Consider the following 26,398-nt stretch of genomic DNA (forward strand, 5'->3'; position numbering starts at 1 on the left):
TCAAATGTAATATTTTTTTATAATTAAGTGTAACAGTATTTATGGCCAGACTAAGTATATCATCTGCCCCATACCCCACTAGGGGACACGGGACTTCACACCCCCACATATATGCGAGAAGATATACATCAATGTTTCTTAAAACTACAATATGGTACCCTAAAACGTCATAACAGTACCTGTAGTGTGTGACAGTAATGCTCTGACAGCCGTGAATTGTTCATATAATTACGGTCATTGGAGTCACGAAAGCTTTACTTGTGTTGTAATATTTGTTACCTTAGGGCTAGCCCTGTTCGTTAATAGCTGTTATTTTTATAAGTATTTTTGTTAATACTAGCTGCGCCCCGCGGTTTCACCCGCGTAAGTTCGTATCCCGTAGAAATATCGGGATAAAAAGTTGCCTATATGTTATTCCAGTTGTCCAGCTGTCTACGTACCAAATTTCATTGCGATCGGTTTAGTAGTTTTTTTCGTGAAAGAGCAACAATCACATGCAACTAGTGGGGCATGGGGCAGATGATGTACACCTGTTTCACTGATCACGGACAAGTAGGTAATCAGCCTTCTGTATCCTGCCAAACCAAGACATTATTTTTTGTGCGTCCCCACCGGGAATTGAACCCAGGACCCCTCGGTTCTACGCTCACGCGTTAACCACTGTACCAATGAGGCGGTCTTACATATAAATGCGAAAGAAAATAAATTCAATTCCTAAGCATTGTTGTCCCGCCTTAAACACCTAACCACCTGACCTTAGAGAGGTTTGGTGTTGCCACCGTAAAATCTATGCTCATCTAAACCTATCGAAAAGCGAAATCTCCACAAACTGTGTCAAAGAAATATACGCATTCGAAAACATACCCCGACTTTGGGCGCATTCGGATAACATTTCACCAGCTAACTCTAGATCAAACGAATAAAACATGGGAACAGGTTTAAGCATATCTTTCAAGTGCTAACTTAATTATCAGTGTAGTTCATTGATCGTTTTATTTACGTCTATATTAGGGTATGTGTGTGTGTGTGTAGTGTGTATGTGTAAGGGAAAGAAGTGGTCACAAAGGAGGTATTGTTTTTCTTTGTGTTTCTGTATGTATATAAGAATCTGTTGTATATGTGTGCGTGGCTGCGTCCGCGCCTATGTTCGGTTGTTTAATTAAAGCAGTGCGAATCAATCCTTCGAGCGTTTCACTTGTCCCCTACTTACGTACTTAACAGAATCGATTAATTTCTTAGAGTTGCAATAACCAATTGGAGCTAGAAATTCACTATGACAATAAAAAAGATTTTTGTTCGTTTCTGTATGAATGAATACACATAATCCTATCCTACTAATGTTATAAATGCGAAAGTTTGTAAGGATGTGTGTGTGTTTGTTGCTCTTTCACGCAAAAACTACTGAACCGATTGCAATGAAATTTGGTACGTAGACAGTTGGACAACTGGAATAACATATAGGCAACTTTTTATCCCGATATTCTTACGGGATACGGCCTTACGCGGGTGAAACCGCGGGACGCAGCTAGTAAATACTAAAGTGAGAGGCATTTATTAACGCTGATCTGCTATTGATTGATAAGGTACTATTAGATATTCAAGCACGTGTGGATACAAGCTAGCTTACTCCCACGGCTTCGCCTGCAATCGCGATAGCTAAAGATTTCCACATGAACCATCCCTTAATTGACTTACTTTCGTTCATATTTAAAGCTATTTTTCCTCCTTGTAAGGAGAAGGACTTCCAATAATTCATAGAAATGTGATAAGTCCAAAATGCACCTTATTTATTTAGTGTTTAGAGTGATTATCATGTTTGTCTAATACGCCTTTTTGTATTTGAAAAACAATTCACCTATGTTTGGCAGGAAAGTGAATCCTATCATAGTACACATAAAAACTAGAATCGAAAACATAATAAAAAACTTGTGAATGCAAAACATGCTTGCGTTTCGTATCGACGAATTGTTTGACATCCGTCCACGATTGTTTATTCACGATTTGTTTACTCTTCGACTTATGAGAAACCTGATTATCGTGTTATTTAATTATATGCTTAAGGAACGCGTGGTAAGGGTGAAATTCGTTTGTAGTCATTTTCGTAGGAATGGTCAGAAGTATCGTTGATGTCTTTTGTATGGCTGGAGTGGTTTGGAATATGTTATAAGCGACATGCCGCTAGCTCCGAGACTTTGGGATAAAAAGTTTAATTTAACTAGATTGTAAACTATTTAGGCATCAAATTTTTTTTTCCCAGTCCATTCCTTCTTTCCAGTCATCAATCCTTTCCTTATCCCATATCCCTTAAAAGCGGGCAGCGCATTTTCAGAGGTCTGAGCCTCTGCGAATGTTCATGGGCGGTGGTGATCGTTTACCATCAGGCGAACCACCAGCTCAGTTGCCCGCTGTGACATAAAAAAAAAATTACATCTGTATCGGTAAACAGTTCACATGATAATTGAGTTACTAACGTACAATTATAATTATGTTCGTGGACTTCTCTATATATAAAATTCGCGTGTCATTGTTACATGTTAGTTACAATACTTCTCCGAAACGGCTATACCGATTCTCATTGGGTTGTGTGTATATCAGATCTGAGTAAATGCACACAAAATTCATGGGCTATATTTGAATTGGTTATCCCGGGACAACCCGAGTGGAACCGGGTATAGCGGCTTGTGTTTATGACTTTAAATAAAAGTACATACGGTAGCATATTACCTGTGATATATCGTAGAAGATATCACGGTTTTGAATTAAAACGCTCCATACATAATTCTTAAACATAAAATATTTGTGTTTTTGTAAGGAACTACGCTTTGAAATTAAATTATACCTCGTTTATACAATTTTGAGGTCAGATATTTTGGATAGCGTGATATCGTAGTGTTACCTTGTTCTGATCATCCGGTTGGTATTAATTTTATTAAATAAAAGAAGGTTATCATTTACTCATTGCATAATAGCTTTCCGCCTGCGACTCTGATGAGTAATCTAAGTAAATTCCCATGGAAATGTAATGTTTCAACGCGGTAAATGAAGCCTATGATATTGTCTAGCTTCCTAGCTATCTCCAGAGACAAAAATCAGATAAAATAATCTTCGGTTAACCTTACTAATATTATAAATGCGAACGTTTGTAAGGATGTGTGTGTGTTTGTTACTCTTTCACGCAAAAACTACTGAACCGATTGCAATGAAATTTGGTACGTAGACAGCTGGACAACTGGAATAACATATAGGCAACTTTTTATCCCGATATTCCTACGGGACACGGACTTACGCGGGGGAACCCGCGGGGCGCAGCTAGTCAGTCATAACTTAGAAGAGTGAATCCTTGTAACTATACCTACATGTGTGTTTCTTGTCATAGCATCACCACTGACTCAATTTCCTGTTTGAGTACATTTTTATTCACAACCTTGAAGGCTACATTTGTTCTCTGTGGATTGTATCACCCAAGATTTCTTCTAAAACGCATGTAGTTTGAAGTAATAGTATATTTTTATTCAAAGTGTTAGGAGATATCGAAAGTTTTAAAAATGAATGCTGTTCTATTTTTAAAAATTCCTAATAGTACATTTTACAAAAAAATTTGCTGCACGCCCCGGCTTCGCCCGTGTAGTCGTAATTTATCGTAATTGAAATAATATAAACTATCCTATATTTTAAGTACGATGAAACTGCACATGGTGTGCAAATTTGGTTAAAATCGGTTGAGTAGTTTAGGAGTCCATCGCGCAAAACAATGTGTCGAGAAAAGTAATTAATAAATATTAAGATGACAAATTTTAAACTGTTTATAAACCGTTTCGAATATCATCCCGATTTAATATTTAATTATTTCGTTTCGATAAACATTAAAAAATATTTAGATAGCTCGTGCAAAAACTAAAACACAATCTTAATTGTTGGGTCACAGACTTCATCCAGCACCTTCACACAACTTAAAACGACAATTTTATATTTGCAACGGCTCACACAAGGCTTCAATACTTCATTAAACGCGATTATGCTCCGTTAAAAAGAACAGAAACACCTTATTGTACGATCAAAAAAATAAATAAGACATACAAAAAGCTTTTAAATATACCGGCACGTGACATATCTGGCTAACTAGACGTTTGTATCAACCCGTTCCCGCGCGACCTTGACAGCCACAGATAAAAAATAAACATGTGATTACAGAAAAAAGGTTTTATCTCATGGTCTTGAGCGACAAAAGGAAAACTGCAATTCGCCGGTCGGTTAGTGTATAGTACTGGTTGAACAGAGGTATGTGAGAAAAAAAAGTTTTAAGTACTTTTTAAAGGTTGGCGTTGGTTGGTATACTTTACTGATTTTCTAACGCATTTACGTGCATTTTTAAATTTAAAGCAGGATTTTAAATAGTAGGAATTAATAAAGATGTACGTATGCTTACCGAATAACCAGGAAATAAGAAACTTTCATGGAATTTAAATAATTGTTAAGATGTTATATAAAAATATTATTACTACATCAATTTCCGTAGTAAAAAGTAATATTTAATATCTAATAATTGAATTATGATTTTGTACTCAATTTGACATTACCCTATTTAATATTAATCTTAATGTAAAATGTAATTTATTACATGACTCTTTTAATTAAATTAAATCACTATAATAATTGTTGTAGTTAATTAAGAAACAATTAACACTCTCGTTCACAAACGCAATGATAATCTTTTATTAATATGAATAAAACGATAATACTAATGTTCAATCACGTCGATTTATCTATTAAAAAAATGTTTGTACTTAAATCATCGTAAGAGTAGCATTGGTTTTATGAAAATTAGAAAAGAAAATGGCGGACTCTTGGCGCCTAACATGCGTCAAAGGATTTTTTAAACGATAAGATGAGTCATTTAGTAAGTTGATGACTGATGACAACATAGTTTATCTTGTATAGATATCTAACTAAAAAAGTTTAACCGCGCATATGTATATTTCATAGAATAAATAAACGAATACTAGCTGCACCCCGTTGTTTCACCTGCGTAAATCCGTATCCCGTAGGAATATCGGGATAAAAGTTGCGTATTTGTTATTCCAGTTGTTCAACTATCTACGTACCAAATTTCATTGCAATCGGTTAAGTAGTTTTTGCGTGAAAGAGCTTGTTGCTCTCACGCACACACATCCTCACAAACTTTCGAATTTATATTATTAGTAGGATTTCTTTGACTAATAAGTACTTTTTTACGCCTAACGTGCTCACAGATTAACGTCAAATACTTTTTTTAGCACAGATAAAATGTAAACGGTATCTAAATTAATAACATTCGCAAGCAATAAACACACTCAATTAATATTACAACACGTTTATGCGTAATTTATGATTAGTGCGCGCCAATACTCAGAATGTTTGTTCCGTGCGACATGCTGGTTACAAATTGACTCATTCATTGTCATTCCACAGTCGTTCGTCGGTGGAGCGATGATTCGATATTATGAGTGGAACGATCCGTGATTCTATGAACGGTGATGTGTATGAGAATGTCGGAAAAACTTTGCTTTGTTGACTGCCACTTACTTGCAGTCCGCGGGAATATATAAATTGAGTACAAAGTTTGTTTAGATTTAATTTTTTAGTTTTCAAGCATTGAAATGCTTTTATAAATGAGAATTTTTGAGAGAAGAGAATTTTTTTTTAATCTTTCAAAAAATTTCTCATTGTTAAGATTTATTTATAACTGATATAACTGAATATTAAATATAGTATAAACCTAAAACAACAAAAGAATCAAGCAAAGTGTTGTTGTTGTTAGTATATACGTACGGAAATTGTTGAAACTTGTCGATCTGAATCAGAATAATAAGATAAACTAATTAAAATAATGCATTGTCGTCGATACTTGATAAATGTACAAAGTTTGTATTAAATGTTCGTTTAGGTGGTTTAAAATCGAGTATATACGGTTAAGAGTTGATCAATCTTTGGTTTTTGAGACATCGGGAATAGGTATAGGACTACGAACGTTTTTTTATTAAAAAATAAATTTATAAACCCATTGTCGGCGGCTGGAGGTGAAGACGACAGTTGTAAATTTAGCCTTAATATAAAACTAAATACTTCAAACTAAGTCGCATCATCACATCGACGTACACTTTACGATTTTTTAAAACAGTAGGTTTCGAACGCCAGTAGGCGTCAAGACTATGTATTTATTGTCTGTCGACATCTGCATACAATGCAGTCGGGGGCACAGCTATCACCATTGTGATAGTAACGGACTTTTTACAGCAAGTGTATACAGTACAAGTTACAATGTATTGACTATCTGATCAAAGATACAATAGCATTTGAAAGCAATTTTTTATTAGCAAAAAGTTTCGATTACTAATAAGAAACCTTTTTTGTTACTGGTTAGAAAAAAATGTTCGATGTATTTGCACATGTGAATAGGTATTGCGATAGTAAGATGTGAGTTGAGTACCGTTATTATTACTGTTGTATATATTACTTATTGTTTAAATAGGAACTTTTTTTTGACACTGTAAAAAATTCAAAAAGTAAAAAGTATGCTTATGTAAGAATACAATATTGCCATAATAGAAGAAAAAAAAAAAAAATTTTGAGTGTTTATTTTTAGTGTGTTGATAGAAGTGATATTTCGATAATTTAGGATTCTGTATTCATTAAAATTATTTATTTAATTTGTTTGCAGAAACGAGACAAAGATGTGACGAAGTTTTCCCGCCAGAACGAAATCCGCCATCTTGTGTTAGAAAACCAATCTTAATGTAAGTATTTTAATTCGCATTGCATGTTTGGTATTTATTTACTAAATAACAATTTTATTCTAATAATAAAAGTATGAACTAAACTTATCATTTTAGTTACGTATTTTTTTTAATTTTACAAAAACATGTATGTGCAGAACGGATCGCGCTGAATTTTGGTGCAAATATAATATAAATAGACGCATTTATCCAGAATACGTAAAATATTGACTGTAAGTCTCTTACATAAAATAAGTTTTCTGCGAATAAAAAAATACATATTTACGAGTATTCTAAGAGACTGTTTAACGCGAGCATACCGCATTATAATTACATGAATCTAACGTGCTTTATTGCTTTGAATTACACTAATTATAATAATTTGCGCGGGAATGTGCTCAGAGCGCAATTATATGTACTTGTGAAGTATGAATAGCTCCAATGCTTTCAAGATGAGTTAATGTAACGTGAACGTAACCTTACATTTTACGCGGGAATTTTTGACGTTTCTCTTATATTTGAAAAAGGAATGTAGTTATTTAATAGTGAATGCGCTCTGACTATCTGGTGTTATAGATTAAAAATCGTAAGATATAGATACTAATTCACATGCCCTTTAAAAAATTAAACGTTCATATATCGAAAGACAATTATCAAGCACAGAAATATAATATATTGTGTATTTATTTATAAACATTTACGAACAAGTTACTTATTTTAATTTTTGTTAAAAAATGATTATTCAAATCAATAAAATTAATTGTTTATTTTGCTCATAGATATGGCAATATAATACTTTAACATATCTCAGGGCTATCTCGATAGCTTGCAACATTGCAACGCATTGAACGATTAAAGGTAAATAAATACAAATGCGACTTTATTGATATAAATTTATGGTTTACATTTTATTGATAACTAACAAGGCAGGTTTAGGCTATCTAAAGATCAGTTCATTATACATGACACTTCAATGCAGCTCTATGTCTATGAATCTTGTTAAGTATATGATATTTATATAAACTCATTTACACAGAGGATTTTCACGTTTTTAATTTCAATGTGATGAAATATTGTGTTTTTTTTTATTTTAACAAAATTACGTCAATTGTTTTGGTATTTATATTGTTGTGTAATAATAAATGTTTATAATTAATGAATAAACAGATATAGTACGCACTATTAATGCATATTTTATTTAGGTATTATTATTAACTGCATTTAGATTTGTAGTAATCACAAGTTATATGTAATTTCGTTCGAAATAAACAATTATGAGTTGCATTTTTTTTTAATTTAAATGTCGCATTTAAAGAGCGAATATGTTCGAAGAATGGATAAAGATTTACAATGAAAACGTACAAAAACATTCAACAATACTCTCTTATTAAATTGTTAACTCCATAGTACACAGAATGTAATCTATAATTACAATACACTGAAACAATTTCACAACCTTTCATTACTTCTATTTGCTTCTTAATTACATAGTGTCCGTCGTCAAATTGCTAGTTGTTTATGGAAAAAATATCTTAGCGAATAATATAGAAGGTATTGACGACTTATCGCCGAGAGAACAAAAAAGAAGTAGAGTATGTGTGATAAATTTTAAGTAGAGTTTATTTAAATATCTCACCATTTCTAGGGAAGGGAACAGGATTGTGTCGTGTGATGAATGTGGGATTTTTTCTGTAAGATACACATAGTATCGGATCGGTTGAATGGACTTTGTTGATATACATACAATATTGAGTGAAATGAGATCGTTCAAGGAGAAAATAATAAAACGGAAGAATGCATTGTGACAGTTATAGCTACTAGATAGATAACTTTAAAAAATTTCACCTGAATAATATTTAAAGGATCAGGATTTAAAGGAACATCATCACTATTTGAATGTTACGTTAATTTTTTAAACGATAAATTGAATTAATTGAAATTTTACCAAAAATAATAATTGCAGAAATGTATGTTCATGAAAAAGATTAAAGAATAGGATTTTAGATTAGATACCATAGATTTTACAGGTCCTTTTGCGAGAATAAATAAAGGTATTTTAACTGATATTGTTTTAGTAACAGTTATAATAAAAATATCACTACTTCCCGCCGAAACCACTAAGCCAATTTGTATGAAATTTAGTTTGTGAGCCGAGGAAGGATATAGGACAGTATTTATCCCGAAAACCCTACAAGAACGAGAAGTAAGAAGTAGAAAGACGAAGCCGCGGACGCACGCTAGTTTATTATATTCAAGTAAAAATAAAAGACATCTATTTAATTGTACAAAGGCTCTAGTACAGACACGTGTCAGGCTGTAGCGAGTGATCGAAAGTCTAAATGGTCTCCCGATAATCCTGATTGACGTAATGTTTTATTTATGTGCATTCTGGTGTCGCACAATGGTGGTATTTTAATTGGTCGCCTATTCAATGATTGGTAGTGGACTGGAGTGAGTCTCTTTAACTGAGTATCGTGAATGTATGAGGCTAATGTGTGTATGGATGTTGTTATAAATAAAAATGAAAATGATAAGAAAGAGAACGAGAAAGTATTTTCTTGTGTTTGATTTAGTGTTATACAGTAGAAATCAAAAACTTTTTAACGGATTTTAAACGCGATTTATTCATTATATTAGTAACCCGACGTTTCGAACACTTTACAGCGAGCGTGGTATAGCTTGAGGATAGTTTTTGCGGCACCAAAAACTATCCTCAAGCTATATCTATAATATTATAAATACGAAAGTAACTCTGTTTGTTTGTCTCTTCTTCACGCCTAAACTACGGATCCTATTTGGATGAAATATGGTAGAGAGATATTTTGAGACCCTAGAAAGCAAATAAGATAGGTCATATGTTGGAAATTTCATAGTAACAGAAACAACATAATATAAACCCCGTGTCTGTCAGTTGGCTACACGAGTAAAGCCGCGGGCACAAATGGTGCTACTACTAATAGTGGTGCTACTGTAGCTGAATACCACCTGACCTGAACAGACTCGACTGACCAACTCAAGAACGGCTGAACGAATTTAAATAACTTTTCTAGATTCATCTCTGCTTTGATAAGAACTGATAAAAATTTAAAAACTAACGAGCAATGTATACCCGTGCGGAGCCAGTGCAAATAACCAGTTCAAACAGCTCGAGTCCTACAAAACTGACCCAATCTCCGATACCGGTGTGTTGTGTAACTATTATCGGTATGTCACCAGCTCTTAGTCATAACTGGTTTGGACTGGTTCGATGGTTTTAGCGATAACATTATATCGACGGTACAATTTTGAAAGGAATGATATATGGTTTAAGTTTTTCTTATGTCATAGCGGGCGGTTGGTGGTTCGCTGGATGCTAAGCGATCACCTCGGTCCTTGAACAACAGAAGTAGTACCTCTGCGATTGCATTACCTGGTTTTAAGGGGAAAGGCATATAAATAATCGCTACCATTTAGAGCCCTAGCAAGGATGTGTGCATGGTGTAAAAATGCGGAAAAATTCTGATCAATACGGGCCATTAATTTTCCACATTGGAATAAGTATTGCTTTAAGACTTCATGGTAAACCCCCAGGTAATCAGAATTTCGCAATAGATCGCGAAATTTTAAACCGCGTTTTTTGATTAAATCAGAAGCAAGTTTGTTGGATCATGGATTAATTTACTTCTGTACAAAGAAAAGTTAAAAATGATATGAGCTTAAAACAATAGAGTAAAATTTCCTGGGCGACCTTATCACTTAGAAATGATCTCTTCCAGTCAACCAGGGCAAAAAGAATAATGATAGTATAGGCAGGACGAGAAACAAATAATATATCTACAGGTATTGACTATTCCCCATCCCGCCCACAATTGTTAGAAGTTTGTGTCATGTTTTATTCCGCTTATGTAATATTATTTTAGTCTATCCATTCGTCGAAAAGTAGGACATGGCTGGCGCGAGGTCACTAAGCTCAATACAGGTATACGAGCTAACACTAACATAAATGTTTTACTGCTTTTGTTAAGAAAACTGGGAGATTTAGGCCAAAATAAGCCGTATGGTCAATCATATGATGGCTAATAATGCATTTTTTAACGTATCGTTAACTGTCAACTGTTGGTTAAGATATTAAAACTTTAGGTTACCTAGTTTTGTTTCAGTATTGAAGTATAAATAACATCAAATGTAAAATAGAAGTTTTTTTTAAGAACTTTCGAGAAAAGCTTTGTTACTCGGATAAAACTACTATTGTTTTAGAAAAGAAAAATATAATATAATCGGCGAAAATAATTACAAGTAATCAAGCACATGTTTAAAAACAAACGTAGTCCATTGTTACATTAACTTGTATTGTCATACGTAATGAAAAAATAAACTCGCATATATTATCGATGTTAAAAGTGAAAGTGGATAACCAAAAATGTATTGGGGAGGTCGTATTACATCATATAGCCATCGCCTGTATCACTCTTATTGCGTAGGCAATATGAGTTAGTTTCGAAAGCGTTTATTGAGAATGATGGTTTATTTCGTTATTTTTTGCGAAGGCGCAGTGTTTTTACAGAAAGGTGCGTGTTTTCGGTAGGTGGCTGTGTCATTTTATATCGATATGTTTAATGACGGTTGCACGTTTTCAATGACCATTTTTTACATTTGACATCGATACAAATAATCGGTATATCGACCTCTATCAATATAATATAATTATTTTTAAACTAATTTTACTTAAATTCATAAAATTTTAAATTGTCAGCATGGGAGGCACCAAAATTTAAATAAAAAAAAGAATTTAATTTTTAGTTTTATAGCATTGAAATGCTTTATAAATTAGAAATTTTGAAAGAATAGAAAAAATTTGATCACGAGGCAGGATTCGAACCCGCGTATCTTGCCTAACCGTAGCAACAACTCTCGGCCACCCGTGATCCTTAGGCAAGATACGCGGGTTCGAATCCTGCCTCGTGATCAAATTTTTTCTATTCTTTCAAAATTTCTAAAAAAAAGAATATTAAATATCGGTTGAACCAGTGAAAAGTTATAGATAATTTTCGAAGTCGGTTGATTAGAGTGGTTAAACAGCTCTCAGAACGCAAGACTAATGATGGGTAAACGCTTGACGCTATTTCATCTGAGAGCATTCATACAAGAAGAAATATAACGAAAAAATTGTTTTCTTCTCTTCACATATATCGGTATATAAGAAGGTATGATGCCTTCAGTCGCATTCCACTGGGGCATTAAGCAATGAATGAGTAGGTGCAATGTCAGCGCCCACTGAACTCCCATTCACATGTAAAGTGCTCATAAATATGTCAGGTGTGTGCTGGCTCTACACGAGCGGTTGTAACTTCATAACTAGCTTTTGCCCGCAGCTTCGCACGCGTTAATTGGGAGTAGTTTAATAGACGTTATTGTACATATAGACCTTCCTCTTGAATCACTCTATCTATCTTAGAAAACCTCCATCAAAATCCTTTGCGTAGTTTTAAAGATTTAAGCATACATAGAGACAAGGACAGAGAAAGCGACTTTGTTTTATACTATGTAGTCATTAAGTTCTTTTACAGTTTATCCATTAAAGAGACAATTCTTTAAAAAGAACATTCATACTTATAAGAGATAAACAAAGAGAAATGTATACATAGCTCGAAAGATTTGATGAAATTTAAAGAAAGAAAAAGTTATGATATTGTGACTATCGGTCCATCCCAGCTTCCCCTGCGGTATATCTTTTTCTCTCCAAAAAAAGGTGTGTGTGCGATTCACACACGATAGAAGTGAGACTTCAGTAAATTGACAAAAGAATGAGATGAATATATATAAAATATAAAATAGTATGTATATTTCTGTCTCATTCTTTGCCGGCTTCATTCTACACATTTTTGTATTTGTGTCTCTCACCTGTCGTTCTTCCGTTGCATCAGGTTTGAAATCACAACGATTCTAAAGAAGTTTCACTTCAATAACAATTTCTATTTCAACATTGCTTGAAAACCTGATTCGGCAGTCAAAACGTATGTTTATGAATTGCCTTAACGCTATGTACATTTTAGATTTGAGTTGTGCTAATCTAACTATGGTGGCTTTATGCGCAAGTAAAATAATCTAGTTTATTACGTGTAGTACATTTAAACAAACAATATATTTAAATACGGCCTGCGTGTGTGGTTACATATACTTTGCATTAACTTAGGTCTAAAGTATTTTCAGATAATCTATTGAAATTAAATGAAATGAAATTAGATGAATTTCTTTGTTATTGACATACCATTTGGAGTTGTAATCCTAAGATTAGGTGTTAGAGAAAATACAATACAAATACAATACAAAATTGAATGTTTGTATAAAAAAGAAACTATTATATTCAGTATTATACATTTGTTAAAAGTCTTAATAAATCTGCTGTCGTTTTAAATGCAGATGGCAGCAGCTGATTCTCGAATTCTTGTAGCGTTTTGAGAGGGGTTCCTCAGGGATCATTTTAGGCCCTTTTTTATTTACATTGTACATTTCAGGATATGCTGTGACTATAACATTTATGCTGACGATGTATAACTCTGCTACTCTTATTATCTTAATGAATCCCTGGACGCAGTCACACGAGTTAATTAAAGAAAATTCATTAGCTGCTAGTTTGTACCGATCTGTATTAAAATGGTTCACAAAATGGAATTGCGATTTACACATAACTATAGCATTTATGCTTAAACAATAGTGTAGATTCCATAGAGTAAATGAATGAATCAATCTGTCCTAAATGATGGATGATCTGAGTTGTTTCTTTTATCGGAAATCTAGTCCATCTAGAAGGTTCTTTACTGTTTGTTAAGGATAGTCACAGTCACTTAGAACATATTAAATACTTTTTAAATATCTATATTTATAAAAGAAAGTATGATAAAATTTGGTACAGGGATAGTTTGAGACCCGAGACAGCGACATAGAATAGGAAAAGAAGGATTTTTTTTTCGGAAATCCTACGAAACGGTAAGCTTGGTCTGTTTGCTTTTGAAAGCGAGGTTTTCAAAGCCTTTTTATTTCTAAACATCAACTCAACATTCAAGAAGATTTTTTATTTTTAAACATCAACTCAACATTTAAGAAGAGTTTTTTTATTAATGACTTGTTTTCTCTTTGGTTTTTTTATTTTTAACATTCCTGCAAACATAACATAAACCTAATGGGGTATGGGCGACAACGAAGCTCGTATAACTGTAAGATGAAATTAATGTACGGTCAGCAATGTTCACAGTTCTAAGAAGCAAAGTAACGTCCACAAAAACTATGATAATTACGTCCACATGACTTAATGAAGTGTTGGTATTATGTTCTCACGTTCCATCAAGTTTTTGATATTTAGAATGGACTAAGAAAATTCTTATTAATTTTGTTAAAACATAGTTACATTGAAAACTGTCTTCTCAGAAATAAAGTTTTATTTTTGTTGAAAAAGAAAATAATTTAAATTGCTTCTCATAATCTGTGGAAATTGTCAAAAGCTTTTCGTTTGTGATTGAATGACGATTGAAAGAATATTATCATTATCAAAAGTTCCATTATCTTTCCATTAATTTAAAAAAGGGGAAATTCTTTTACGTTAAAAGGGCCACGAAAATTCGACAGGCATTATTTTAAATTTTACAATGAATTCGTTGTAAATATATTTTAAAGTCTAAGGATGCAGTCTACAGGAATTGCATTATGCATTCAACAGTTCCAAGTAAAAACGAGTTCTGAAAGTTCCAGAAAACTAAACGTCATTTAGCAAAGACATTTGCCGCCAAATTTACGAGCAAGCGCGGAACATGATATGGCGGCCGTTGAACTGCATGCGTATTTGGTCATTTTAATAAGTTTGTTAGCTTTTGCGACAATAAATGGCATTGAACTTAACATTTTTGTTCTTTCTTTAGTCGTATATGGTAGATTATGCCGTAGACCAGCGGTCCGCACCGGCTTCGCCCGTGGTACGTATAAATATACCCTATAGGGATGATATGTCTAATGGTAAAAGAATTTTGGAAATTGACAATGAAATCAGTGCGTTCAAACAAACAAGGAAATAGGCATAGACTAATAATATAATCTATCAATACATTTAAAAATTAGCGGCAAATCACTTTGACGTTCGTTTAACCGCCATTTTAAAAAGGACCATCTTAACATGGAATTAAAGAAAACAACTTATAACGATATACCGGTTTCAAATCATTAATATTCTAAACCATAATATGATGTCATGCCTAAAAATCTGCATTGGCGACATAAGGTCAACGTATCGCAGTTTTATTGTGTCTACGTCGAGTTAATCAGGAAATATTTTCTTAGGAATACTAGAAATATACCTATTACTGAGTGTACACTCGAAACTATTTAGTAATCTGTGGTATATCTGTAATATCTATATTAGATATAGGATAAAACGGTATAAAAATATATCGAGCTGTGATAGGATAGGTCCTATCCTTAGGACTTCTATTGAAGTTGGGTACGCGACCAGGCAAACGTTCAGGAAATAAACAGGTTTTTTAAATTGTCTACGTAATATCCACCTTACCACTGCTCGAATCGGTAAAGCATCGTTGGGAACCCAGCATGTCAAAAAATCCAGTTTAAGAAGGCATGTGACATCTGCCAACCAGCACTTGGCTAGCGTCGTGGATAGTGTGGTGAAACAAATTTTTTGATCTTTGACCTCTAATGTTTTTTTTTATTCCGAGAACAATTTTTTTATTTCTATATAATTCTCCGAATAACAGCTGGATGGGAATTTTTGTACTTTTATTTTTCTCTTGCCTATCTGACTATAAGTCCTAAATGATTGCAAAAAGGAAAAGATGTGAAGTAATTGCAGTTTGTATAGGCCTGCAAGATTTCAGAATAGAATAAGGAATATTAGACTAGAAGCAGAATCTTCTAGTCTATGGTCTTCCTGATTTTACTAGAGACGGATCCTGCCAATGTCCAGTAATGGTCCAGTGATAAATGTATGAGCAGGATAAGATTGGTATTACATTTCAATGACAACTTAATGTAATGACATAAGCAGTTGTCAAACAAAAAAAATGTCAAGGTGCGGCGCCAATATTAAAACAACTGATAACCTTGTGCTGTGAAAAGTTGTTGTGGGCGGGACTTATTGGTTGTGTTTATGAAGTAAATATATATTATCTGTCGTAAAGTCTTCAATTACGAATACTAGTAAGAGATTAAAAAATGTAAAAACAAAACCATTGAAATAAAAGGGTAGACGTATAATGTACCCATATAAGGGGCATTTGATAGATAAAATTGTGTTTATTTATTAACTTAGACTTCCCTGTCTACTTCTATGTTCGTCTGTCACCAGGCTGTATCTGAAGAATGAAGGACAATTGAGATTTTCAGAGATGGTGTATTTCTGTGATATAACAAAATAATAAAAAGAAAATAAATCGTACAGTTGCCATCGTCCTCCATTGGTTTGTCACTAATTTTATTTTAGTTTTTAGTGTAGATATTAGTTGTAAATTATTTATAAAGACATATATTTTTTAAGGTTTTTGTGTATGTGCGGTGCTGTGTGTTTATAGACAATAAATTTATTTATTTCTTTCTTATTCTTAGCTACTCTTAAACATGCTTGGATGCAAACTTATTTATTTACATTTATAATAATGTCTAGAATTGTAATATACATAATAAATTCTGAAAGTTATACTAATAAACGTTGTTTATTTCAGTTAAAATGGCGCTATTTTGGTTCGCACTAGTTTGCGCGCTCGCGGCTGCGCAGGCGCAGTCCAACTATGGATCACAAGCGAACGACATCGCGTACCAGGGGGAGGGCTTGCCGGAGCAAACCGTGCTTGATGGAAAGGTAATGTTTTGATTTAAGAGCCAGTGTTGTAATTTGAATTTTATATCAATGGATGAAAGTTTAAATTTCTTGCACGCACTTAAATAAGTTTATACATACTTAAACGTAGTCAAAAATTTACAATTATTTAGTTAATTATTGTTATTATAAATCCAAAAGTAACTGCTTCTATCTGAATGTCTCTCTTTTCATCATAACTAAATCACTGAACCGTTTCGGATGACATTTGGTACAGAGATAGTTTGAGACCAATGGAATAGTTTTCTTACATAGATTCATCCCGAAAAAAACCCACGGGAACAGAACCATACGAAGAAAACCCTGACACAATCATTTGCTTTACTAGACAGGCAGAGCCGCGGGCGAAAAGCATACTACATAATTTCTTATATACGCTCATTCACCGCTTATCAGATCGCATACAGAAATTATTCTTTGTCTTAACGAGCGAGTCTACAACGTCGTATGGTACATTGTTACGTAGATTCCAGACAATCAGTACAACGCACAAACGGACCGACAGTGTTGCGAATAAATTAGCCGCTGGTAGACGCGTTTCCATTGTAGCGTTTGGAAATACTTAAAGAGAAAAGAAAGAAAGGAAACTTGCTTTATTGTCACATAACCTTAAAACTAAAACAATTTATAAATAACATTTAACAATTAAATGACAATTGGCTGACTGTAAGCCATGCTGTCGGGCTGTAATACCGGAACAACGCTTATTGTCAGTATATATAACAGTTTTTTCATGCAGCAATAGAATTGGGATTATGTCTGCTAACTTCTGCTTCAATTGTCACTCAATTGGTTGAAGTGTCAGCAGGGTTTGAAGGTTTTAATAGTCTGATAATAAGGAAATATTTGTTATCAAGAGTATTCCATTGAAATAAAATCCAATCTAATCGAATTGCAACTAAATTGCCATACCCTATCCTACTAATATTATAAATGCGTAAGTGTGTAAGGATGTGTGTGTGTTTGTTACTCTTTCACGCAAAAACTACTGAACCGATTGCAATGAAATTTAGTACATAGACAGCTGGACAACTGGAATAACATATAGGCAACTTTTTATCCCGATATTCCAACGGGATACGGACTTACGCGGGTGAAACCGCGGGGCGTAGCTGGAACTGCATAGTTGCATTATAACTTAATATAAATAAAACCGAAGGTATTTGATAGCTTGCATTTCTTTTTTTTACACAAAACCATAATAAACATTTCGCTTACGATGAAACTGAAGTCATTATACATTTACAATATTCATTAAGGTGGTCAAAACACCTGCACTTCAATACCGGAGGAGTGGTGATTACATAACCATAAGGTGACTCACATTCGCTCGTTTTAACATAAAATGTGTCACGTCACGATATTCGCCACGTGACCAGCAATCTCGTGACGTGTGTGAACGGAAACGGTTCCCAATAGTGATAACCGCTGGCAAATAATTAGTCGGCCATATTTATTAAGACAGCAGACAGCGCTGCTAAATATAGCCTATACTGCTAGTTATATATTTTCTACAACAAATACAAGGCAAATAGGTACGTCAGTTGGTTAGCAAGAGTTATGTTCGGGGTCGTAAAATAAATTTAATTTATTGGTAACGCATTGCAGGTTACAAGATTGCCTTCAAGACGAACCCGGTTAGTTATCCTTAACCGTCTTAAAAAAAAAAGGTTAAGAGTTAGACGAAAATTATAAGAACTAAAAGATATCCTATTCCTTCCCCTTCCCAGTCCTTTCCTTTATTCTAAGCCTTTCTTAATCCCTTCCCAATTTAAAGTCGGCAATCCATTTGTAGAGGCGTACGGTCTGCAATCGACCTTACGCCCCTACAAATGTCCATGGGCGGTGGTAGCGCTTACCATCAGGCGTCCCACCAGCTCCATTGCCGACTGTAACATAAAAAAAAAAAGAATTCATACTGAATGATATAAGTGAAGTCCCGTGTCCCCTAGTGGGGTATGGGACAGATGATGTACATCCGTTTCACTGATCGATTTTCTTTAGGGACAAGTAGGTGATCAGCTTTCTGTGTCCTGCCAGACCGAGACATTTTTTTTTGTGCGTCCCCACCGGGAATTGAACCCAGGACCCCTCGGTTCTACGCTTACGCGTTAACCATTGTACCAAGGAGGCGGTCACTGAATGATATAAATGTGTATATTTTTATCGATGTTACCATAAATGAAAAAAGTTCTCAATTCGATTGAATTATGTTTTCGTTTTTCGATAACTCCGTGATATTTTAACTTATTGACTCGATGGTTAATTTCGCGTTTGACAGGAAATTACTATTAGAATAATAATAATTTTAGAATCTGAAGTGGTATCTTCCTTCCCAGATACGTCGGTGACATTATTTGTAGAAGATTAAGTCTACAGTACATATGAGTTACCTCATGATATTGTTATTACATACATGTAATTACTGAAATTTTATAGAGGGTATATCTATACTGATATTATAAAGACGAACAATTTGTGTTTGTAATGTTTTAACATAAAAACCACTGGACCGATTTCAAAAATTCTTTCACCATAAGAAACCACGAGCTTCACTGAGTGGCAAAGGCTATATGCACCATCGTCGAAGCCTGGGCGAACAGCTAGTCCTATCTAATATTATAAATGCGAAAGTTTGTATAGATGTGTGTGTGTGTGTTTGTTATTCTTTCACGCAAAAACTACTGAACCGATTGCAATGAAATTTGGTACGTAGACAGCTGGACAACAGGAATAACATATAGGCAACTTTTTATCATGATATTCCTACGGGATACAGACTTACGCGGGTGAAACCGCGGGGCGCAGCTAGTTATTTATAAATGTTTTAGCTTTTACTGAAGCATATTGTTTTTTAAGTGCATATTAAGGATATACATTATTTGTTTAAATAAATAAATAATTTTCAGGTCACAAAGCTCGACGACCTAAGTCCTGTGATATTCCTAAATCGAACTAGAGCGGCGCTGAACTGTGCTGCAGGTTCTATGCAGGTAAGCTGCTTTCTATGCTTTTTATGTTTATTCTTTTTCTAGTTTATTTTTATTGTATCCTACATTGTCAAAGACTTGAAATTAAGCCCAAAATGAACTCACAAACCTTTGTTTATTCAATGAGACTTCTTATAGAAGCACTTTTGAATCGTCATAACACAGTTTTAACATTTACCACCGGTTCGGAAAGCAGTTTCTACAGAGAAGAGATGGCAAGTAAATCTGTACTTAATCTTTTCCAATCGTGTCAAGTATCCTACTATCCTACTAATATTATAAATGCGAAAGTTTGTAAGGATGTGTGTGTGTTTGTTGCTCTTTCACGCAAAAACTACTGAACCGATTGCAATGAAATTTGCTACATAGACAGCTGGACAACAGGAATAACATATAGGCAACTTTTTATCCCGATATTCCTACCGGATACGGACTTACGCGGGTGTAACCGCGGGGCGCAGCTAGTACATTATAATTTTAAATACTCCTATGTAACATGTATACATAATAATGGTTCCAAGGAACTATCCTGTGGTTCATAAGCTAATATAAAACGGTTATCACAAAAGCATATTCAAAAGTAAGTAAGCAAGTTTAATCTTAATATCTTTTTGTTAAATTGTAAATTTGTGGAACATATTTCTTAAATGGAGGCGGGCGTTGACACCTGTGCCACAGCTAAACAAGCTTTTATGGGTGTCATCGTTAATTTTGGTTTAAGTACATTATGTAATTTCGTTCCAAATAAACAATTTTTGAATTTTGAATTTTTGAAAAGTAGATATAGACCTCCCGGTTCGTGATGTTTGTCACTAATGGACAATGGGAAAAATAAATGTTATTAATTTTTCAGATCGAATTAAAATTCAACGAGAAATTCTATGGGATAGCATACGCTGATTTCGACCGAAACTCCGCCTGCCAAGTGGCCGGGAAGGGCGCTACGTCGTACAAACTGGAGCTACCTTTAAAGGGATGTGGCACCAAACAGGTAACTTAATCATTTGATGGTCTTTAAAAGCTGGAGTACTTAAAAGACAATATAATAATACAACCGAAGAACACTTCACAATCGCTGTGAAGTACTGTGTGAAGATAATAAAATAACTCTGTCTGTTTGTCTGTTTATTTGGTTTATATGGACCAGTTTGAACTAATTTTAGATTTTTAGAAATTAAAAACTTTTTAACGGATTTTAAACTCGCTTTATTCATTATATTATTAACCCGACGTTTCGAACACTTTACAGCGAGCGTGGTCACGGGGTGACTCTAAATCGCGTTTAAAATCGGTTAAAAAGTTTTTAATTTCTAAATGTATAATACTCGCGTAAAATCAAACACAAGAAAATACTAATTTAAGACATTTTATTTTGTACAAGGAAACTATGCGGGTATAACCCCGCAACTGTCATTTCTTCTGACTACGCGAGTGAAGCCGTGGGTGAAAAGTTAGTGAGGATATAAATATAAGCTATATCAATGTGCACTACCATATAAAATGCTACCACCAGGGGGCAAAACCGCGTGACACTATTAGTACTGAAAATTTTACTATTTCCCAGGATCCCCTTCGCGTGTTCACCAACAACATAGTGGTGAGGTTCCATCCTGGTCTGGAGATGGACGGTGATGAAGTGATCACCATTGTGTGTAGATACCCACCACCCATCGTCGCTATCAACGAACCTTTGCTCGCTACGTAAGTGCTGTTATATTTAAACTGGGTATTTATTTTTTATTTTGGAGCGAACCGAGCTGGTGGTTCGCCTGATGGTAAGCAATCACCACCGCATCATGTACCAGAGGTAGAGCCTAAATGCGGACCGGCTTTTAAGGGATAAGACATGAACAATAAAGAATTGGGTAGGGTAAAGAAAAGTATGCCGGTCTAGGGATTATCCAGTCACCGTACGAAACATAGTAGCATCGCATGTTATTGCTTCACGCCGGTTATCAGTGGGTACTTTCCCCGTCGCGAGCTAATCCATTACGTACCAAAAGCGTATTTATCCCCACATTTTAATAACCTGTTTTAAATTTGAATTGCTCTGAAGAAAATGTCGTCCCATCACTGGTGTTAACGCGTGTGTACTGATATAGAAGGGGTCGTTGTCGTATAAAATATGAATTCATTATTCCCATAACTGGGGCTAGTAATTAAGGAGAAGAAATCTTAAGAACACATAAAAGAAATAAAAATTGGCCTGTTTTAGAGAAGTTTTGTTTAAAGCATTCCTTTATATTTTCAGGAACGAAGTACCAGGGCCACTGCCTGCCAAAGCTCCCCTCGCCGGCACCCACATTCTGATGATCATCTGTGCGATTCTCTTCCTGACTCTTCTCCTTTTGGGTCTGGGGGTGTCGTACTTGTGTCTGAGAAGACGCGCTTTGCCAGCGCCTAGACGGTTGATTGATGATTCTTCTGCTTCCATTATTAGTCGGGAGAGTATTCAAGGTGATTGACAATTTTTTTTTTTGTTGGAAGCAGTTCATTGGATTTATTTCTGTCATACTATGTAAAAAGGCGATAATTCGTGCATTTCCGTAATAGGTTTACGATATATTTTGGGGAAAGATTGGAGCAAAGTTCTGTGATGCCTAGGGACTCGGGCATAAAATGTTTGAGGCAAATGTTGCACTTTTAATTTTTCTCTACAAAATGCCTTGAAAAATTCTTTTCATGGTACCCTACATACCGGGATTTTCTCCATCTAATTTTCTCAAGATTCTAAGTACCCTAATTAAGAAACCAGGAATGCATAATACTTCACACCAATCTGACCCTTAATCCCATCCCACGCAGAGGTGAAGATCCCTCGCGCGCACCCCGTGTACCCCGCAGCGGAGAGCGCGAGCGTAGCATCAGACACCATCCCGTCTGACTATCCTTCAGAGACGCCGAGCGAAGCAGAGCACGCTCACGCCAACGCTGGCTTTATGATCGATGAATATCAGAGTGAAGGTAAGGATTTTGGGTGTTTTATAGATTTTTTCAACCGACTTCTAAAAAGGAGGCTCTCAATTCGATTTTTTTTGGTTTGTTACCTCTTATATGTTATGGCTTATAGTTTAATAACGAAAATATAATTACATATAATGGCTTATTAATAATATTGATTAAAATATTTGAATAAATTAATAAAATCACATACTATTTTTTATGAATATGCTTCGTTTGGTTCGATTACGTTATTTTAAAGACGCTTACAATTTAAAAAAAAAAAAACACATTTCCTATGATAATAGGAACACTGCTGAAACAGTTTAATAATTTAATTTCCCTACTCATATCAATGTTTCAAATCTAAAATAGCAGTGCCGTGCTCGTGTCGGTTATTTATAAATATTTCCCATTCAGTGAATGGTCCTTCGAGCTGGATATACAAAAGTGACGTGTACCATATAATAGCTTTGAGTCGTATATCTAAAACAAATGTGGCCAATATATTGAATAGTACTTTTAATCGACTAATAACATAGCTTGCTTATTTAATAGTTTTCGATCTCTTAACTTAATTTAAATTAGCTAATATGCTCCATACATTGAATGGTCCTTCGAGCCGAAATTAACGTAGCTAATACTCACTGTAACCAAAATAACACTAACCAGGCTACAACGAGTCTCACGAGCGCTCGCGGGCCGCAGGTGCGGCGCCGGCGTTCGACGTGCGCGTCCGCGTGCAGCGCCCGCCCGCGCCGCCCTCGCCGCAGTCCACCATCACCACTACGGAAGTTGACGGCGGTAGCATGAGGTAATGTTTAATTGAATATAAAGGCATGGAGAGTACTGTTTTCATACATACTACATTGTTGTTGTGGTTATTGTACTAATTTTTGTTTTGAATGTAGGTTTATTGAAAATTTGTTTTTCACTATACATTGATTGACTGTCGGTTTATGTGTTGTTTTTTTTTTATATCATAGTGGGCAACTGAGCTGGTGGTTTGCCTGATGGTAAGCGATCACCACCGCCCATGAACATTCGCAAAGGTAGGGCCTCTGCGAATTCGCTGCCCGCTTTTTTGGGGTAAGGGAAAAGGAATGGATTAACGACTGGAAAGAAGGAATGGACTGGGACGGGTGAGGAAAAGGAAACGGGCCTCCGGCTCCCCCACTCACCGTACGAAACACAGTGGCATGCCACTATTTCACGCCGATTTTCTGTGGGGGAGCTGGCCCAATTCGTGCCGAAGCGTGCTCGACTCCCACAAATGATATGATTTAGTGGTTATTGTACTAATTTTTGTTTTAAATGTAGGTATATTGAAAATTTGTTTTTCACTATACATTGATTAACTGTCGGATTATGTGTTGTTTAAACAGTAGAACAATGTAAATAATTGAAACAAAGTCTGAATGTTATCTAGCTATGAAATTAAATTACGCGATTCCAATTTTTTTACAATTAAATACACGTTTTGCAAAAAATGTATTTTCAAATCTGGCTATGGATGCTATATTCATACTTATACAATGTTGTTATTGTAAAATTTGTAATTATCACACAAAACTACATCCCAAATCACAGACAAACGCTAATAGAAGAGCACGAGCGGCAAGAGTCTGTGCGCACGGTGTCGCCGGGCGCGCTGCCGCTGCCGGCGCGCGCGGCGCACGCGCAGCCGCCCGAGCGCCCGCCGCGACCGCCGCTCTACACTGAGGTGCAGCGCGAGAGACAGGTATGCGGGGGAGCACGGGAGAAGGAGGGGGGGGGGGAGTGTGTGATTGGATTTTGTTTTACCCACATGAGGCTTATGTGTTTGTGAAGATAGGTCCAATATCCACCACTTTTGGCGGAACTAGGTTATCAGTTTGTTCTAAACTGTAAAGATTGTATTTTTTATAGGTGTTTGCTAGTTGTGTACGAAAAGAGTAAGTGGAACGGTGCGAAGTTGAGTGTATTTTATTCTTGGTCACTGTATGTGTTTTGTTTAGTCTTCGGGAGACTGGTAGAGCAGATAAGAGTGAGTAGGACTGTGTGCAATCTCGCAATGTTTTGTTTTTCAGCAGTACAATTGTCCGGTCAAAGTGAATTTGCAAATGTGATTATCGGTTTAATAATAACTACCTTTTGCATGTCAGCATTCACTTTTGATCACAAACTGTAAATTTCATAATTATTTCCTTGTTTGTCTCATTTGATGGTATTCAGTTAAACGATTTGTCAAGACTTCTTCATTTCTAAAATCATAATTTAAAGTCTAACGATACACTTTAAAACAATTTGCCAACTCATCATTATTTATGGGAAATCATTTTTTCCACACTTTCACCCATAGAGTTACACCTCTACTGTACATTAATTTAACTTTACTGCACATCAATTCACACACAACATCATATGCACCTCTCACACATACACAGGCGCATACTACATATCTCCATTACGAATTCCATCAACACACATACACACACTAGCACACATCGGGACAATTTCAAATCTATTCACACATCTGTGTTCACTAGCTAACAAAACTCATTGTCACTAACCAGGAGTGGGCCCGTCGGCCGCGGTCCATAGTGTCACTCAACACTGAGATGACTGACACGCACTCTGTCACTGAAGTGACAGACGGGTCACATGCGAGAATGTTCCATATTAAGGTAAGGGCCGTTACGTGTTATGTTGTCCATATGCACAATTGGTGTCTCATGTTTAGTTAATAATTGTGTGGATCACGTAATGTTGTTACTAACTTAATGAGTTGGGAGTAATTTTCTCGGCGATAATGATTAATAGAAAATCAAAAATATCGTCCAGAATGATTTTCTTTTCATAGTTTTATCCCATGTTTGTTTAGTGTTTTAACTATCGGATATTTCTACAGCACAACAACAGTATTTAGAAACGTCAACTTACCTTGCTGACTATTGAATCACAATAAACGTAACTGATATTGACAATATAAAACTGTTTATTTTTTTTTGTTTCAACACGATAATCTTAGGAACTGCTGGACCAGTTACAGAAATTCTTTCATTTTTGGATATGTACGTGATCCCTGAGTGCTGATAGATTTTATATACCATGGGCGTAACTTGATGGACCGCTAGGTGTGCTATATATGACTTGGGTCGCTTCAGATGACTTTATAATTATGTTTGTACAGAAGCCACCTCCACCGCCTCCCATCATGAGGGAGCGCTTGGAGACGGAAGAACAGGAGACGCTGATGGAGAGCCTCGAACCCATGCCAGAAACGCCTATCATGCCTGCCAGGTATAGATATTTCTAATAGTATCATTGTGAACAGGTCCTTTGTGATAACTAAATTATGAGTTAAAGACTATTTGAATTTTTATTCCTAAGTACACATTATTATTTTAAGTAGTATTGTTAAAAATATTTGTCGATTCTTTAATACGAATTAAAGAATCGTCAAATATTTGATGCATTTTGACTGTTTGTTATAATAAAATGGTAACGAAACATCCATTTCACCCAGAAAACCGGAGATAACATCTCACGTAGTAGATGACGTGTTCCTCCGCACCATAACCGAGAAGAAGACCATAGAGGACATAGAGCGACACAAGCGGCTGGTGACGGAGTACCAGCAAGTGCCTCCACCACCACCGCACTTCGATGTGACGATCCGGAACCATACGATGCCGGACTCGCACTGGGAGAACTTCTCGGATATCAGCTCGGCGTCCGGGATGACGCTGACGCCGAAGATGGAGAGGGTACCCATGTCGTTGCCGCCTCAGAAGTTTATTGGTGAGTTTTGTCACGTTATGTTGTGTATATAAGATAGATGGAATGTTAGTTCTATCTCTGGGAGGACCTTGATGTCT

The 26,398-nt window shown here is 35.4% G+C and overlaps 1 protein-coding gene across 3 annotated transcripts in view; it reads left to right on the forward strand.

The window, feature by feature from the left end:
• LOC119830250 overlaps positions 1–26,398 on the forward strand; it is a 61,263-nt gene that overhangs the window by 29,713 nt on the left and 5,152 nt on the right. Inside the window, exons 3-14 of one of the 3 annotated variants that reach the window (XM_038353193.1) lie at positions 6,698–6,773; positions 16,454–16,590; positions 19,518–19,601; positions 20,452–20,589; positions 21,163–21,299; positions 21,850–22,055; positions 22,404–22,562; positions 23,211–23,352; positions 24,129–24,279; positions 25,094–25,204; positions 25,711–25,820; positions 26,047–26,321. In XM_038353193.1, the coding sequence (XP_038209121.1) occupies positions 16,459–16,590; positions 19,518–19,601; positions 20,452–20,589; positions 21,163–21,299; positions 21,850–22,055; positions 22,404–22,562; positions 23,211–23,352; positions 24,129–24,279; positions 25,094–25,204; positions 25,711–25,820; positions 26,047–26,321 (1,645 nt within the window). In that variant the 5' untranslated portion in view covers positions 6,698–6,773; positions 16,454–16,458. The remainder of the gene's footprint in view (positions 1–6,697; positions 6,774–16,453; positions 16,591–19,517; positions 19,602–20,451; positions 20,590–21,162; positions 21,300–21,849; positions 22,056–22,403; positions 22,563–23,210; positions 23,353–24,128; positions 24,280–25,093; positions 25,205–25,710; positions 25,821–26,046; positions 26,322–26,398) is intronic. The other 2 variants (XM_038353194.1, XM_038353195.1) reach the window with 2 other exon arrangements.

Source organism: Zerene cesonia, chromosome 11 (genome assembly GCF_012273895.1).
Source record: "Zerene cesonia ecotype Mississippi chromosome 11, Zerene_cesonia_1.1, whole genome shotgun sequence".
NCBI classification, from domain to species: Eukaryota; Metazoa; Arthropoda; class Insecta; order Lepidoptera; family Pieridae; genus Zerene; species Zerene cesonia.